General features: G+C 42.0%; 1 protein-coding gene across 1 annotated transcript in view; it reads right to left on the bottom strand.

Annotated features, from left to right (window-relative positions):
* Window positions 1-431: 431 nt before the first annotated feature.
* LRCH4 (leucine rich repeats and calponin homology domain containing 4) overlaps window positions 432-19,109 on the bottom strand; it is a 260,683-nt gene continuing 242,005 nt past the window's right edge. Inside the window, exons 18-19 of the mRNA XM_053718358.1 lie at window positions 5,651-5,728; window positions 432-3,751 (exon numbers count right to left, since the gene is read on the bottom strand). Of these exons, the coding sequence (XP_053574333.1) occupies window positions 3,491-3,751; window positions 5,651-5,728 (339 nt within the window). The 3' untranslated portion in view covers window positions 432-3,490. The remainder of the gene's footprint in view (window positions 3,752-5,650; window positions 5,729-19,109) is intronic.

Below are 19,109 nucleotides of genomic sequence, written 5' to 3'. Positions count from 1 at the left end.
GCCAAAACATCTCCTTTTTTTCAGATCTCAGATCCTCCAATAATTTTAATAAAACATTTTTTTCACCTTCTTATACATTTGTGGTGCTGTTCCAAATTTTTAACCATAAACCTGTATCATTTTATAAACCGTACTCATCCATCCAGCACTATAACATTTGGCAGTACTTTACAAATAAACAATGATTATAATAATCAAATTCACCCTAAACAATGCAGGATGAGTATTTATCTATATAAAAAGACAGCAAATCGATCTAATTTATACATTAATTCAAATCTTTTTTGTAGGTTTTTTTTTTTAATTCTTTAAACCATAATTTAGTATTTCCTCCAGCGTCCATGAAGTGTGGATATTACATTTGCAATTAAATCACAAATTAATTATTTCACAGTTTACATTTGCTTCAATACTAGAATACACAAACACCATTTTAAAGTGGTAATAAATATATACATTTGCATATACTTTTATTTTAAAAGTTTAACTCAGAACAAATAAAAAATACAATGCAAGATCTTAAACTTGGCCGTTACCAAAATAGTCTCTTTCCCTGAGATTTTATTCCTTTAAATAAAAAAAATCAATGGTTTAGGGTTTCCATTCAGATGTTGGAGAGTAGTTTTTTTCATTATCTGGGGGAGGCTGAGCACAGCTGCAGAATTGACTGGAGGGTCATGAACAATCGGATCACCCCATCACAATCCAAGATGTCATGGGGAGAACACAGAGCTTCCTGGAAGGAAGAGACAGATAAGGACAGGGAAAAGGAGCTATCAGACATCTACAGACAGTGATGAGGAGGTAGAAATGAAATAGTTAAATGAAGATGTTAAAGTTTTAGAAAGAAAAGAAAGTATTTAATGGTTAGCCCACACATTTGTCACATAAAAAAATAATAAATGGGTTCAGTTTCACAGCATAGCTTTTATAAAGTAAGGTGAGGCAAAAGGATGTCAAACTAACCAATTATCATGCAGGAAATACATTTGCAGTAATTAGCGAAGTCATATAGAGAGGTATTTGTGATATGGTTTAAACAATAATGGCTACATTTATAGCCTTCAAATGTACTTTATTGTTCACAATTATTAACTATGTAGCTAAAATGGTTTGTTATGAAACCATATTGTCTATGTATAACTAAATACATTTTTTTTTTTACTAATTGTGACCATGTGACACGATTTTAACCAAAAGCAGAGAAAGTTTCAAAGCAGAGGGAACACTATTTTTGGACAAAAGGTTCAGTAGGTTGTTGAAACCATGACATAGTACATCTGTATATGACCATTATTAATGCACAGCAAAGCTTAAAGGGACATTAAACACTCTGATAGAAAATTTTAAATTATATCTTGGTAAAAAAAAAAAAACCTTTGCAGTATACTTGTATTATTTATTCTGACCTCTTTTCCTGTAATTTAATTCGGAGAATTGTCAGCTTTCCAATTCCAGTAAAAAGTAGAAAGACAGTTTCCATACTTAACACTGCAATTTTCCGTTGTATACTTTAGTGACCCATTTATAACTGTCCCCTAATGGGTCTCAGCAGAGAAGGAAGCCTATGATACAACGTGGCGGCACCTTTTTATGGACATTAAAACTTTACACACTCCATCTTTAAACTAATAATATCTATCTACATATTTTATTCTTAGGCAAATCTTTGCTTTTACATCATTCTATAAACCATTTATGTAGTGTTTAATGTCCCTTTATAGATACTGCGGTTTTATCACAGACCGAATAGTAATTGTCAGATTTTATATTTGACCCACCTGTGCTTTTGAGAACTGCATTCAGCCACAGTGGCTTTAAGACACAAACCCATTTTATTAACGACAAGCTCATATTGCAGCCACACACAAATATTCTTTACAAGAAGATTTAATCATAAATAAAACTGATGGATAAATAAAATTACTTACAATAAAGCAGCATAAAGTTCTCTTTCAGTGTATACCTAGCATTATTATACAGCGTGTCAATTCAGTGAAAGCATACAGGTACCCCTATTACTATACATGGCACACAGAGCATCAACTATTAGTGTTATGCCCAGGCTAGCCTGTGTGTGTGTGTTTTAGCACAGACCTCTCTTTTAAGGTCGTCAGTGCTTTATTAAACATTACTTCTTATTGTATATACTATAATAATTACAAATATATTTCTAAGTTAAGGCAATAAAACCTTATACAGTATACGTATTCATTACACCTATGCCTGAACTTACACATAAAGTAGGCGCACTGAGTATAGGGCATATATGGCCAAGAGCCCTTAAAATGATACGGTGATTTACCACGAAAAATGATGAGGTTATGTGTAACCATTTTTGCTGAGGAAGATAGAATACGTCACCATAGAAATCCCAGGTGAAAAGGAAACCTAACTAATAAAGGGTTATTACACATGACAGCTATTTAACCACAATATGTGTAATCTCTTTAAATGCTGGAATCTGTGTGTGAGATTGTATCCTCATATTAAACAGCCCAGTTGTAGCCACTGGCTAAACATATGGAGAAGGCCGTACAATCACAATCTGCAACAACCTATATTTTAGTATATAGATTATTCAAATCTTTGTTCTAGACTGACAATGTCAAGACAAAAAGGGAATATTAAGCAGGTATTATATACCAGAAAGACACATCTAACTCGATATGACACTGTGGTTCTATCTTTGGAGCAGTTGTCAGTGTTTGTTAATAAAGGCACATATTTGGCTTATCCATATTACAAATAAAAGCTAGAAACCTAAAACCTTGGTTTAAAAGATATGGCTTAATGAGCAGTAGTGTCTGACTGACTTTACCTAAAGATTACATTTTTTATTTGAATTTGAGTATAGAGCCAATTAGTTCTATGATGAAGATGAATGAGACACAGAGTGTAAGGCACCAAAGGATAACGCATATAGCCAAAATGGCCCTGGGAACAGTGGAGTCGTTTTTGCCTCTTGGACAAAGATATTTCAATTCTTGTCACAGATTAATGTGGCGAGCTGGATGTTTTACATTTACATAGTAAGTGTAGCATAAAAAGAAATCTCGGTCCAGGCAGTGTTTAGTGTCAGACAACCTAGGTGAGGGGACTAGTGTTTTTTTCTTCATATAGTAGTAGTTATAGGTGATTATTTTAATCAAACAATAATGCTACCAAAATACGTCGTTTGGAGGCAGCACCATATTGAACATATCAACAGATAAAGTGCATTCTGCTGTGAACATGGGAAATTAGTAAAAGGTGGGCGTTTAACTCATAAGTGATGTCACCTTTTATACTGTAAAACGAAATATACAGCACAGTGTCAGTTCTATACTAGTCAGCCTAATGTATGACATTGCAGGAAGCGATTTATAGTGATTTATAATGGTTTCTCACAACCTTACCCAAAAAAAAAAAAAAGATACCAAGCCGGTAGGGCCTAACCGCAAAGAATAGAATATGAGGATTCACTGTTTTGTGTTGATCTTGCCTATCCTCACAAAGCTAACAGTAGATAAAGCTTGCAGTAAACTGCATATAGCGTCAGCATGAGCAGAGTGTAGAACAGTAGGAAGCCGCTGTTGGTAAGAAACAATGAAGGTGAGCAAGAGTCTGTTCTGGTGGTTTGGGGGGCAGAGATGGCAGGAAACAAGGGAACATCTGTGGATGGCGGCAACAGCAGTAGAGAAGAGACCGTCCTTTGTACGATGAGTGGGTGCTCGCCTCCCAGGATGTCAGAGGCCAAGCAGAGATCTCGCTGCACAAAACGAGGAGAGAATTGCAGAAAGAATAGAGAAAGTTGTAGATAGGAAAGGCAATGAGCAACAAAAAACATTGAAAAGAGAGAAGTGTAAGGAAATTTGAGAGAGGACATGTTTCAAGAGTAGAGAAAAATACGTATAAATAAGGAACATAGAAAGGATATGTAAACAAGAAGCATTTAGGGAGATGTGTGTACATGCGCGTAGGCAGAAAATAAAGTAAAAAGTAAAGTGCAGGCAGAACATGAGAATGAAAAGTGAATGGAATAAGCAGAAAGGAAACATAAAAAAGAATAATGTATAAATTGATGAAGAGTTTGTGTTAGAAGAGGACAGAATAAGAAAAGAGAGAAGGGAAAGGAAAGAACAGAAAGAAAGATAAAGGGAGAGGAAGGAAGAAAAAAACAAACAAAAACATATGTTAATACACTGAAGCGCTGGCGGAGCACAGAATGACAGCATTTTTTTTAAACTGTACAAAAGCATTATGTTTGAAAGGGACATTAAACTCAAAAAATGTTTCATGTATTTGAAAAAGCACTACAGATGTTAAAACAAAACCGCAAAATAATGCTTCTGCACCACTTATCCCTAGGGACGAGTTGTTCATAGGTTGATATGGACAACTCCCACAGCTTTACTGGTAACACTAATATACCACAAAAGCATACAAATCTGTTTAAAAAACACATTTCACAATGTCCTTTTAGATGTAAAAGACTAAGTCCAAGACTGAGCTGCTCCTTATGGGGGATAAGAAGGAGCTCAGTCTCAAGCTCTACACCGACTTCTGTATCCCTGTCAACGGCATCACCATTTTCCCCATCGCCTCAAGTCCGCTGCCTCTGAATTATACTTGACTCAAATCCATCCTTCGTCCCCCACATATAATACGTTTCTACATCCTGCCGCAACCACCTACACAATACTTCCAAGATTCGCCCTTTTCTGAGTGCTAACACCACAAAGCAAAAAGTCCACTCCCTTGTTATTTCCAGACCTGACTACTGCAATAACCTACTTACTGGCCTTCCTCTTTCCCGCCTCTCCCCCATTCAATCCATCCTAAATGCCTTTGCTAGGCTGATCTACCTTTCCCGTCGCTCTGTATCTGCTGCAACTCTCTGCGAGTCCCTTCATTGGCTCCCCATTTACAGCAGAATTAAAATTCTAAACTCTCACCCTTACATACAAAGCTCTCACCAAGGCCGCTCCCCACTACCTACCCTAAACAAGTATACTCCAGCCCGCCCACTAAGATCCAACAATCACCTACCCTCTGGAACACTCTCCCTTGTGCTGTCAGGGATTGCCCTAATCTTTCTTCCTTTAAATGCTCCCTGAAGACTTTTTCTGTTCAGAGAAGCCTACCACCCAACTCAATAAATTAATTTCACTTATCTAACAACATTTCCCTCATCTAACTCTGCATTAACATCTTTCTCAATCTTGCAGTCCTCACTTCCTGTTTCTCAACCTCCTACCCCCTTCTAGATAGGGCCCTCAATTGCTCCTGTTTTATATCATTGTTTTATTTAAATGAATTGTACTCATGGACAGCGCTGCAGAATATGTTGGTACTTCATAAATAAAGTATAATAATAATAATAATAATAATAATAATGTAAAAAAGAAACATATGACTTTAATGTCCCTTTAAATGCTAAAAACAAAACAAATCTGCAGAGCACAGCAAGCATAAGTAGGCACAAACGCGCGTTTCTTCTGTGCATATGCACGTACTATATACAAATGTTTATATTACATCATTACACAAGCTAACAATCATTATTAAGTCAAAGAGTGGGAGAAAAAACAGCACAAGGGATAGGCTGTAAGACAAACAGAAAAAAGGTATAGATCAATTAATATCCAAATAATGGTTTGGCTGTTACCTCAGGGACCCCAATCCTGCGGCAGGCATCCAGGAAATTATCTACATTTCGCCTACATTTCACAGGGTTCAGTTTGGGCTGTAGGAGATGTTCCAATGAGCAGCAAATAAGAATGAAGGCGTTGAGAGGAAAGATCAGAGAAGAGGGATAATAGTTAGATACCTCAGCTTCAATAACTATACATTAGAAACAGTAAAGTCAAAATTTAAGTTTCATGATTCAGATGCAGCATGCAATTTTAAACAACTTTCCAATATACTTCTATTATCACATTTGCTTTATTCTCTTGGTATCCTTTACTGAAAAGCATACATAGGCTGGCCCAGGAGCAGCACTGCACTACTGGGAGCTAGCTACTGATTGGTGGCTACACACATATGCTTCTTGTCATTGGCTTACCCAATGTGCTCAGCTAGCTCCAAGTAGTGCACTACTGCTTCTTCAACAAAATGATACAGAAATGAAGCAAATTTGATCAGAGTTGTTTAAAACTGTATGTTCTACCTAAATCATGAAATAAAAGAAAACCTATACATGATCCATTACTCCTGGGAATTTATTTTCCACTAGTAGGAGGCAAAGGTTCCCAAACCCTAAGAGCCCTATAAAACTCATCCCACCTCACACATACCTAACATATAGCCAAGCAAATTGAGGTAAGAACCAGGAATACGAGCCATAAAAGGAGCAGGGGGGGAAATGTGCTAAAGAAAATTAATTTATCAGGTAAACATAAATTATGTTTTTTCATACAGGTGGTGAGAGTCCCCAATCCATTAATCCTAGGAACTAATACTCAAGCTGTTGGTATCCACAAGGAATAACATAAAGGGAGGGATATAAAAACAAAAATTTATGCTTACCAGATAAATTCCTTTCTTTCCTGCCAGGGAGAGTCCACAACTTTATTCATTCGTGTTCGGAATATCAACACCTGGCAACCAGGGGGAGGCAAAGAAACCCCAGCCAAAGGCTATTAATTTCGCTCCCATTTCCCCTATCCCCCAGTCATTTGGCCAAGGGAACAAGGAAAAGCAGGAGAAACATTAGGCTATAGAGGTGCCAGAAGAAAAAATAAATGGAAGCCGCCCCAAAAATATTAAAACTGGGGTCGTGGACTCTCCCTGCCAGGAAAGAAAGGCATTTATCTGGTAAGCATAAATAATTTTGTTTTCTTTTCAAAGGCGGGGAGAGTCCACAACTTCATTTATTACTGTTGGGAACCAATACCCAAGCTCCAGAGTACACTGGATGAATAACAAATGTGAGGGGAAAAAGGAAGGTGGACCCTAAACTGAGGGCACCACAGCCTGTAACTCTTTTCTCCCAAAAGCTGCTTCCGCAGAAGCGAGAACATCAAATTTATAGAACTTTGAAAAAGTATGTAAGGAGGACCAGGTAGCAGCCTTACAAATCTGATCCATAAGAGCTTTATTCTTAAAAGCCCAGGAAGAAGAAACTGCTCTAGTGGAATGAGCCGTTATCCTCCCAGGAGGCTGTTGTCCAGCCTTCTCATAAGCTAAACGGATGATACTTCTCAGCCAGAAAGATAAGGAAGTCGCAGTGGCCTTCTGACCCTTGCGCTTACCAGTATATGAACACAAACAAGGAAGCGGATTGCCTAAAATCCTTAGTAGTCTGAAAATAGTAAGGCACGTACAACATCCAGATTGTTGAGTAAACGTTCCTTTGAGGAAGAAGGATTAGGACAAAGGAAAGGAACAACAATTTCCTGATTGATGTTGCGATTCGAGACTACCTTAGGTAGGAAACCTAACTTAGTATGTTCAAGCGCCTTATCAGCATGGAAAATAAGGTAAGGCAGATCACACTGTAAAGCAGAAATCTCAGAGATTCTGTGAGCAGAGGTGATAGCCAACAAAAACAAAACCTTCTAGGATAGAAGCTTAAGATCAACAGAATGCATAGGCTCAAACGGAGCCTGCTGCAAAACACGAAGAACAAGGTTGAGGCTCCAAGGAGGAGCAACAGGTTTAAACATAGGCCTGATTCTAGCCAGAGCCTGAATGAAGGACTGTACGTCAGGAAGATCTGTTAATCTCTTGTGCAGTAAGACCGACAGGGCTGACATCTGACCCTTCAGAGAACTGGCGGATAGACCCTTCTCCAAACCATCTTGGAGAAAGGACAGAATTCGGGTAACCTTCACCTTGTGCCATGGAAGACTGCTTTCCTCACACCAATGAAGGTAAGTACGCCATACCTTGTAAATACAGCGAGTGACCGGATTGCGATCCTGGATCAAAGTGTCTATCACACTATCTGAAAAACCTCTCTTGGATAAGACTAAGTGTTCAATTTCCAAGCAGTCAGTCTCAGAGAATCGAGATTTTGATGTAGGAATTGACCCTAAATCAGAAGGTCCGCACGATAAAGTAACCTCCACAGAGGGGAGGAGAACATTCTTAATATATCCGCAAACCAGGTCCTTCGAGGCCACGATGGTGCTATTAAAATCACCAGAGCTTGCTCCTGCTTTATGCAAGCCACTATTCGAGAGAGAAGGGCCAATGGAGGAAAAATATATGAGATTGAACCTCCAGGGAACTGCTAATGCATCTACTAATTACGCCTGAGGATCCCTCAATCTCGACCCGTACCTGGGTAGCTTGGTATTGAGACGAGAAGCCATGAGGTCGATTTCCGGAACCCCCCCACTTGAAAGTTATTTCGGAAAACACCTCGGGGTGGAGAGCCCATTCCCCTAGGTGAAAGGATTGTCTGCTGAAATAGTCCACTTTCCAGTTGTCCACCCCCGGGATGTGAATTGCTGAAAGGCAGTTGTGAGATTCCACCATCGAAGAATTTGAGACACCAAAACCATCGCTAGGAAACTTCTTGTTCCTCCTTGGTGGTTCATGTAAGCCACCAAGGTTATATTGTCTGATTGAAATCTTATATACCGGACAATACAGAGCTGGGGCCACGCCCTTAGAGCATTGTGAAGATACTTTTTAGGACCCCATACCCTGAGCCCTCTTGGGGCCCCAAACTGAACCCCAGCCTTAGAGGCTGGCATCTGTAGTCACGATCTCGCAGGATAGTCTCAAGAAGCATGTGCCTAGGGATAGGTGATCTTGACAGAGCTGCCAAGAGAGTCTATCGTCAGATTGTCCAGAACAATTTGTTGAGACAGGTTTAGGTGCTCTCTGTTCCACTGCCTTAGCATGCATAGAGTAGAGGTCTGAGATGGAAGCAGGCAAAAGGAATAATGTCTATGGAAGACACCATGAGACCAATTACCTCCATGCACTGAGCCACTGAAGGATTTAGGGTGGTCTGAAGGGATAAACATGCTGCAACCAGCTTGGAATGTCTCGGATCTGTCAGAAAGATCTTTATGGATATTGAGTTCCGAGAAAAACAACCCTGGTACTGGGGAACAGGGAACTCTTTTCTAGTTTTATCTTCCATTAGTGAGTTCTGAGAAGACACTCAGTCTGATATCTCGGCAAAGGAAAGGATGGAGCCTGAACCAAAATATCGTCCAGGTACAGAGGTACTGCGATACCCTGAGATCTGGACACTGCTAGGAGAGCTCCCAAAACCTTTGCGAAAATTCTGGGAGCAGTAGTTAAGCCAAATGGCAAGGCTTTGAACTGGAAATGTTGATCCAGGAATGCGAACCTCAGAAACTGAAAATGATCATTGTATAGTGGAACATGAAGGTATGCATCCACCTAAAAAATTGTGGTCATGAACTGTCCCTCCTGGATCAAGTGAAGGATGGACCTGAGTCTCCATTTTGAAGGAGGGGACCCTGAGAAACTTGAGACATTTTAAGTCTAGAATTGGGTGATAAGTTCCCTCCTTTTTGGGAACTACAAAGAGGTTTGAGTAAAACCCCCGTCCCCTTTCTGATGAGGGCATTGAGACGATTACTCCCAAGGAGAAAATATCCTGAACCCAGTCTAAAAAGGCTGCCCTTTTCTCTGGTCTTGTAGATACATCGAGAGAAGAAATCTGCCCCTTGGGGGATGAGATTTGAACCCTATCTTGTAACCCTGGGAAAATTACTTCTAATATCTAGGGATCCTGAATGTCTTGGACCCAAGCCTCTAGGAAAAAACAGAATTTATGTTTACCTGATAAATTACTTTCTCCAACGGTGTGTCCGGTCCACGGCGTCATCCTTACTTGTGGGATATTCTCCTCCCCAACAGGAAATGGCAAAGAGCCCAGCAAAGCTGGTCACATGATCCCTCCTAGGCTCCGCCTTCCCCAGTCATTCGACCGACGTAAAGGAGGAATATTTGCATAGGAGAAACCATATGATACCGTGGTGACTGTAGTTAAAGAAAATAAATTATCAGACCTGATTAAAAAACCAGGGCGGGCCGTGGACCGGACACACCGTTGGAGAAAGTAATTTATCAGGTAAACATAAATTCTGTTTTCTCCAACATAGGTGTGTCCGGTCCACGGCGTCATCCTTACTTGTGGGAACCAATACCAAAGCTTTAGGACACGGATGAAGGGAGGGAGCAAATCAGGTCACCTAGATGGAAGGCACCACGGCTTGCAAAACCTTTCTCCCAAAAATAGCCTCAGAAGAAGCAAAAGTATCAAACTTGTAAAATTTAGTAAAAGTGTGCAGTGAAGACCAAGTCGCTGCCTTACATATCTGATCAACAGAAGCCTCGTTCTTGAAGGCCCATGTGGAAGCCACAGCCCTAGTGGAATGAGCTGTGATTCTTTCAGGAGGCTGCCGTCCGGCAGTCTCGTAAGCCAATCTGATGATGCTTTTAATCCAAAAAGAGAGAGAGGTAGAAGTTGCTTTTTGACCTCTCCTTTTACCAGAATAAACAACAAACAAGGAAGATGTTTGTCTAAAATCCTTTGTAGCATCTAAATAGAATTTTAGAGCACGAACTACATCCAAATTGTGTAACAAACGTTCCTTCTTTGAAACTGGATTCGGACACAAAGAAGGCACGACTATCTCCTGGTTAATGTTTTTGTTAGAAACAACTTTCGGAAGAAAACCAGGTTTAGTACGCAGAACCACCTTATCTGCATGGAACACCAGATAAGGAGAACACTGCAGAGCAGATAACTCTGAAACTCTTCTAGCAGAAGAAATTGCAACCAAAAACAAAACTTTCCAAGATAATAACTTAATATCAACGGAATGTAAGGGTTCAAACGGAACCCCCTGAAGAACTGAAAGAACTAAATTGAGACTCCAAGGAGGAGTCAAAGGTTTGTAAACAGGCTTGATTCTAACCAGAGCCTGAACAAAGGCTTGAACATCTGGCACAGCTGCCAGCTTTTTGTGAAGTAACACAGACAAGGCAGAAATCTGTCCTTTCAAAGAACTTGCAGATAATCCTTTCTCCAAACCCTCTTGAAGAAAGGATAGAATCTTAGGAATTTTTATCTTGTCCCAAGGGAATCCTTTAGATTCACACCAATAGATATATTTTTTCCATATTTTGTGGTAGATTTTTCTAGTTACAGGCTTTCTGGCCTGAACAAGAGTATCAATGACAGAATCTGAGAACCCTCGCTTTGATAAGATCAAGCGTTCAATCTCCAAGCAGTCAGTTGGAGTGAGACCAGATTCGGATGTTCGAACGGACCTTGAACAAGAAGGTCTCGTCTCAAAGGTAGCTTCCATGGTGGAGCCGATGACATATTCACCAGGTCTGCATACCAAGTCCTGCGTGGCCACGCAGGAGCTATCAAGATCACCGACGCCCTCTCCTGATTGATCCTGGCTACCAGCCTGGGGATGAGAGGAAACGGCGGGAATGCATAAGCTAGTTTGAAGGTCCAAGGTGCTACTAGTGCATCTACTAGAGTTGCCTTGGGATCCCTGGATCTGGACCCGTAGCAAGGAACCTTGAAGTTCTGACGAGAGGCCATCAGATCCATGTCTGGAATGCCCCACAGTTGAGTGATTTGGGCAAAGATGTCCGGATGGAGTTCCCAATCCCCCGGATGAAATGTCTGACGACTCAGAAAATCCGCTTCCCAGTTTTCCACTCCTGGAATGTGGATTGCAGACAAGTGGCAGGAGTGAGTCTCCGCCCATTGAATGATTTTGGTCACTTCTTCCATCGCCAGGGAACTCCTTGTTCCCCCCTGATGGTTGATGTATGCAACAGTCGTCATGTTGTCTGATTGAAACCGTATGAACTTGGTCTTTGCTAGCTGAGGCCAAGCCTTGAGAGCATTGAAAATCGCTCTCAGTTCCAGAATATTTATCGGGAGAGAAGATTCTTCCCGAGACCAAAGACCCTGCGCTTTCAGGGGTCCCCAGACCGCGCCCCAGCCCACTAGACTGGCGTCTGTCGTGACAATGACCCATTCTGGTCTGCGGAAGCTCATCCCCTGTGACAGGTTGTCCAGGGACAGCCACCAACTGAGTGAATCTCTGGTCCTCTGATCTACTTGTATCGTCGGAGACAAGTCTGTATAGTCCCCATTCCACTGACTGAGCATGCACAGTTGTAATGGTCTTAGATGAATTCGCGCAAAAGGAACTATGTCCATTGCCGCTACCATCAAACCTATTACTTCCATGCACTGCGCTATGGAAGGAAGAGGAACAGAATGAAGTATTTGACAAGAGTTTAGAAGTTTTGATTTTCTGGCCTCTGTCAGAAAAATCCTCATTTCTAAAGAGTCTATTATTGTTCCCAAGAAGGGAACCCTTGTTGACGGAGATAGAGAACTTTTTTCTACGTTCACTTTCCACCCGTGAGATCTGAGAAAGGCCAGGACAATGTCCGTGTAGGCCTTTGCTTGCGGAAGGGACGACGCTTGAATCAGAATGTCGTCCAGGTAAGGTACTACTGCAATGCCCCTTGGTCTTAGCACCGCTAGAAGGGACCCTAGTACCTTTGTGAAAATTCTTGGAGCAGTGGCTAATCCGAACGGAAGTGCCACAAACTGGTAATGCTTGTCCAGGAATGCGAATCTTAGGAACCGATGATGTTCCTTGTGGATAGGAATATGTAGATACGCATCCTTTAAATCCACCGTGGTCATGAATTGACCTTCCTGGATGGAAGGAAGAATTGTTCGAATGGTTTCCATTTTGAACGATGGAACCTTGAGAAACTTGTTTAGGATCTTGAGATCTAAGATTGGTCTGAATGTTCCCTCTTTTTTGGGAACTACGAACAGATTGGAGTAGAACCCCATCCCTTGTTCTCCTAATGGAACAGGATGAATCACTCCCATTTTTAACAGGTCTTCTACACCATGTAAGAATGCCTGTCTTTTTATGTGGTCTGAAGACAATTGAGACCTGTGGAACCTCCCCCTTGGGGGAAGCCCCTTGAATTCCAGAAGATAACCTTGGGAGACTATTTCTAGCGCCCAAGGATCCAGAACATCTCTTGCCCAAGCCTGAGCGAAGAGAGAGAGTCTGCCCCCCACCAGATCCGGTCCCGGATCGGGGGCCAACATCTCATGCTGTCTTGGTAGCAGTGGCAGGTTTCTTGGCCTGCTTTCCTTTGTTCCAGCCTTGCATTGGCCTCCAGGCTGGCTTGGCTTGAGAAGTATTACCCTCTTGCTTAGAGGACGTAGCACTTGGGGCTGGTCCGTTTCTGCGAAAGGGACGAAAATTAGGTTTATTTTTGGCCTTGAAAGACCTATCCTGAGGAAGGGCATGGCCCTTGCCCCCAGTGATATCAGAAATAATCTCTTTCAAGTCAGGGCCAAACAGCGTTTTCCCCTTGAAAGGAATGTTAAGCAATTTGTTCTTGGAAGACGCATCCGCTGACCAAGATTTTAGCCAAAGCGCTCTGCGCGCCACAATAGCAAAACCAGAATTTTTCGCCGCTAACCTAGCCAATTGCAAAGTGGCGTCTAGGGTGAAAGAATTAGCCAATTTGAGAGCATGAATTCTGTCCATAATCTCCTCATAAGAAGAAGAATTATTATTGAGCGCCTTTTCTAGTTCATCGAACCAGAAACACGCTGCTGTAGTGACAGGAACAATGCATGAAATTGGTTGTAGAAGGTAACCTTGCTGAACAAACATCTTTTTAAGCAAACCCTCTAATTTTTTATCCATAGGATCTTTGAAAGCACAACTATCTTCTATGGGTATAGTGGTGCGTTTGTTTAGAGTAGAAACCGCCCCCTCGACCTTGGGGACTGTCTGCCATAAGTCCTTTCTGGGGTCGACCATAGGAAACAATTTCTTAAATATAGGGGGAGGGACGAAAGGTATACCGGGCCTTTCCCATTCTTTGTTTACAATGTCCGCCAATCGCTTGGGTATAGGAAAAGCTTCGGGGGGCCCCGGGACCTCTAAGAACTTGTCCATTTTACATAATTTCTCTGGAATGACCAAATTCTCACAATCATCCAGAGTAGATAACACCTCCTTAAGCAGAGCGCGGAGATGTTCCAATTTAAATTTAAATGTAATCACATCAGGTTCTGCTTGTTGAGAAATTCTCCCTGAATCTGAAATTTCTCCCTCAGACAAAACCTCCCGGGCCCCCTCAGACTGGTGTAGGGGCACTTCAGAACCAATATCATCAGCGTCCTCATGCTCTTCAGTATTTTCTAAAACAGAGCAGTCGCGCTTTCGCTGATAAGTGGGCATTTTGGCTAAAATGTTTTTGATAGAATTATCCATTACAGCCGTTAATTGTTGCATAGTAAGGAGTATTGGCGCACTAGATGTACTAGGGGCCTCCTGTGTGGGCAAGACTGGCGTAGACGAAGGAGGGGATGATGCAGTACCATGCTTACTCCCCTCACTTGAGGAATCATCTTGGGCATCATTTTCTCTAAATTTTGTGTCACATAAATCACATCTATTTAAATGAGAAGGAACCTTGGCTTCCCCACATTCAGAACACAGTCTATCTGGTAGTTCAGACATGTTAAACGGGCATAAACTTGATAACAAAGTACAAAAAACGTTTTAAAATAAACCGTTACTGTCACTTTAAATTTTAAACTGAACACACTTTATTACTGCAATTGTGAAAAAGTATGAAGGAATTGTTCAAAATTCACCAAAATTTCACCACAGTGTCTTAAAGCCTTAAAAGTATTGCACACCAAATTTGGAAGAAAATTTAACCCTTAAAATAACGGAACCGGAGCCGTTTATATATTTAACCCCTTTACAGTCCCTGGTATCTGCTTTGCTGAGACCCAACCAAGCCCAAAGGGGAATACGATACCAAATGACGCCTTCAGAAAGTCTTTTCTATGTATCAGAGCTCCTCACACATGCATCTGCTGTCATGCTTCCCAAAAACAAGTGTGCAATAGAGGCGCGAAAATGAGACTCTGCCTATGATTAGGGAAAGCCCCTAGAGAATAAGGTGTCCAATACAGTGCCTGCCGGTTATTTTACATAATTTCCAAGATTAAAATAATTCCTCAAGGCTATGGAGTATAAAATATGCTTATATATAAATCGATTTAGCCCAGAAAATGTCTACAGTCTTAAAAGCCCTTGTGAAGCCCTTTGTTTCTTTCTGTAATAAAAATGGCTTACCGGATCCCATAGGGAAAATGACAGCTTCCAGCATTACATCGTCTTGTTAGAATGTGTCATACCTCAAGCAGCAAAAGTCTGCTCACTGTTCCCCCAACTGAAGTTAATTCCTCTCAACAGTCCTGTGTGGAAACAGCCATCGATTTTAGTAACGGTTGCTAAAATCATTTTCCTCTTACAAACAGAAATCTTCATCTCTTTTCTGTTTCAGAGTAAATAGTACATACCAGCACTATTTTAAAATAACAAACTCTTGATTGAATAATAAAAAACATAATTTATGCTTACCTGATAAATTCCTTTCTTCTGTTGTGTGATCAGTCCACGGGTCATCATTACTTCTGGGATATTATCTGCTCCCCTACAGGAAGTGCAAGAGGATTCACCCAGCAGAGTTGCTATATAGCTCCTCCCCTCTACGTCACCTCCAGTCATTCGACCAAGGACCAACGAGAAAGGAGAAGCCAAGGGTGTAGTGGTGACTGGAGTATAATTTAAAAAATATTTACCTGCCTTAAAAAACAGGGCGGGCCGTGGACTGATCACACAACAGAAGAAAGGAATTTATCAGGTAAGCATAAATTATGTTTTCTTCTGTTATGTGTGATCAGTCCACGGGTCATCATTACTTCTGGGATACCAATACCAAAGCAAAAGTACACGGATGACGGGAGGGATAGGCAGGCTCATTATACAGAAGGAACCACTGCCTGAAGAACCTTTCTCCCAAAAATAGCCTCCGAAGAAGCAAAAGTGTCAAATTTGTAAAATTTGGAAAAAGTATGAAGCGAAGACCAAGTTGCAGCCTTGCAAATCTGTTCAACAGAGGCCTCATTCTTAAAGGCCCAAGTGGAAGCCACAGCTCTAGTAGAATGAGCTGTAATTCTTTCAGGAGGCTGCTGTCCAGCAGTCTCATAGGCTAAACGAATTATGCTACGAAGCCAGAAGGAGAGAGAGGTAGCCGAAGCCTTATGACCTCTCCTCTGACCAGAGTACACGACAAACAGGGAAGACGTTTGTCGAAAATCCTTAGTTGCCGGCAAGTAGAACTTGAGGGCACGAACTACATCCAGATTGTGTAGAAGACGTTCCTTCTTTGAAGAAGGATTTGGACACAAGGATGGAACAACAATCTCTTGATTGATATTCCTGTTAGTGACTACCTTAGGTAAGAACCCAGGTTTAGTACGCAGAACTACCTTGTCTGAGTGAAAGATCAGATAAGGAGAATCACAATGTAAGGCTGATAACTCAGAGACTCTTCGAGCCGAGGAAATAGCCATTAAAAACAGAACTTTCCAAGATAACAATTTTATATCAATGGAATGAAGGGGTTCAAACGGAACACCCTGTAAAACGTTAAGAACTAAGTTTAAACTCCATGGCGGAGCAACAGTTTTAAACACAGGCTTGATCCTAGCTAAAGCCTGACAAAAGGCCTGGACGTCTGGATTTTCTGACAGACGCCTGTGTAACAAGATGGACAGAGCTGAGATCTGTCCCTTTAATGAGCTAGCTGATAAACCCTTTTCTAAACCTTCTTGTAGAAAGGACAATATCCTAGGAATCCTAACCTTACTCCAGGAGTAATCTTTGGATTCACACCAGTATAGGTATTTACGCCATATCTTATGGTAAATCCTTCTGGTAACAGGCTTCCTAGCCTGTATCAGGGTATCAATAACCGTCTCAGAAAAACCACGTTTTGATAAAATCAAGCGTTCAATTTCCAAGCAGTCAGCTTCAGAGAAGTTAGATTTTGATGTTTGAATGGACCCTGTATCAGAAGGTCCTGTCTTAGAGGTAGAGACCAAGGCGGACAGGATGACATGTCCACTAGATCTGCATACCAAGTCCTGCGTGGCCATGCAGGCGCTATTAGAATCACTGATGCTCTCTCCTGTTTGATTTTGGCAATCAATCGAGGAAGCAGCGGGAAGGGTGGAAACACATAAGCCATCCCGAAGTTCCAAGGTGCTGTCAAAGCATCTATCAGAACCGCTCCCGGATCCCTGGATCTGGATCCGTAGCGAGGAAGTTTGGCGTTCTGGCGAGACGCCATGAGATCTATCTCTGGTTTGCCCCAATGTCGAAGTATTTGGGCAAAGACCTCCGGATGAAGTTCCCACTCCCCCGGATGAAAAGTCTGGCGACTCAAGAAATCCGCCTCCCAGTTCTCCACTCCCGGGATGTGGATTGCTGACAGGTGGCAAGAGTGAGACTCTGCCCAGCGAATTATCTTTGATACTTCCATCATTGCTAGGGAGCTTCTTGTCCCTCCTTGATGGTTGATGTACGCTACAGTCGTGATGTTGTCCGACTGAAACCTGATGAACCCCCGAGTTTTTAACTGGGGCCAAGTCAGAAGGGCATTGAGAACTGCTCTCAATTCCAGAATGTTTATTGGTAGGAGACTTTCCTCCTGACTCCATTGCCCCTGAGCCTTCAGAGAATTCCAGACAGCGCCCCAACCTAGTAGGCTGGCGTCTGTTGTTACAATTGTCCAGTCCGGCCTGCTGAATGGCATCCCCCTGGACAGATGTGGCCGAGAAAGCCACCATAGAAGAGAGTTTCTGGTCTCTTGATCCAGATTCAGAGTAGGGGACAAGTCTGAGTAATCCCCATTCCACTGACTTAGCATGCACAATTGCAGCGGTCTGAGATGTAGACGTGCAAAGGGAACTATGTCCATTGCTGCTACCATTAAGCCGATCACCTCCATGCATTGAGCTACTGACGGGAGTTGAATGGAATGAAGGACACGGCATGCATTTAGAAGCTTTGTTAATCTGTCTTCTGTCAGATAAATCTTCATTTCCACAGAATCTATAAGAGTCCCTAAGAATGGAACTCTTGTGAGAGGAAAAAGAGAACTCTTCTTTTCGTTCACTTTCCATCCATGCGACCTTAGAAATGCCAGAACTAACTCTGTATGAGACTTGGCAGTTTGAAAGCTTGAAGCTTGTATCAGAATGTCGTCTAGGTACGGAGCTACCGAAATTCCTCGCGGTCTTAGTACCGCCAGAAGGGCACCCAGAACCTTTGTGAAGATTCTTGGAGCCGTAGCCAATCCGAATGGAAGAGCTACAAACTGGTAATGCCTGTCTAAGAAGGCAAACCTTAGATACCGGTAATGATCTTTGTGAATCGGTATGTGAAGGTAAGCATCCTTTAAATCCACTGTGGTCATGTACTGACCCTTTTGGATCATGGGTAAGATTGTCCGAATAGTTTCCATTTTGAACGATGGAACTCTTAGGAATTTGTTTAGGATCTTTAAATCCAAGATTGGCCTGAAAGTTCCCTCTTTTTTGGGAACCACAAACAGGTTTGAGTAAAACCCTTGTCCTTGTTCCGACCGCGGAACCGGATGGATCACTCCCATTAATAACAGATCTTGTACACAGCGTAGAAACGCTTCTTTCTTTATCTGGTTTGTTGACAACCTTGACAGATGAAATCTCCCTCTTGGGGGAGAGAATTTGAAGTCTAGAAGGTATCCCTGAGATATGATCTCTAGCGCCCAGGGATCCTGAACATCTCTTGCCCAAGCCTGGGCGAAGAGAGAGAGTCTGCCCCCCACTAGATCCGGTCCCGGATCGGGGGCCCTCGGTTCATGCTGTCTTTGGGGCAGCAGCAGGTTTCCTGGCCTGCTTGCCCTTGTTCCAGGACTGGTTAGGTTTCCAGCCTTGTCTGTAACGAGCAACAGCTCCTTCCTGTTTTGGTGCAGTGGAAGTTGATGCTGCTCCTGCTTTGAAATTCCGAAAGGGACGAAAATTAGACTGTCTAGCCTTAGCTTTGGCTTTGTCTTGAGGCAGGGCGTGGCCCTTACCTCCTGTAATGTCAGCGATAATTTCTTTCAAACCGGGCCCAAATAAAGTTTGCCCCTTGAAAGGTATATTAAGTAATTTGGACTTAGAAGTTACATCAGCTGACCAGGATTTTAGCCACAGCGCCCTA

The sequence above is a fragment of the Bombina bombina genome, chromosome 6 (genome assembly GCF_027579735.1).
Source record: "Bombina bombina isolate aBomBom1 chromosome 6, aBomBom1.pri, whole genome shotgun sequence".
Classification (NCBI taxonomy): Eukaryota; Metazoa; Chordata; class Amphibia; order Anura; family Bombinatoridae; genus Bombina; species Bombina bombina.
Note: the sequence above shows the minus strand (reverse complement) of the source record. Positions and strands in the feature narration are given on the sequence as shown.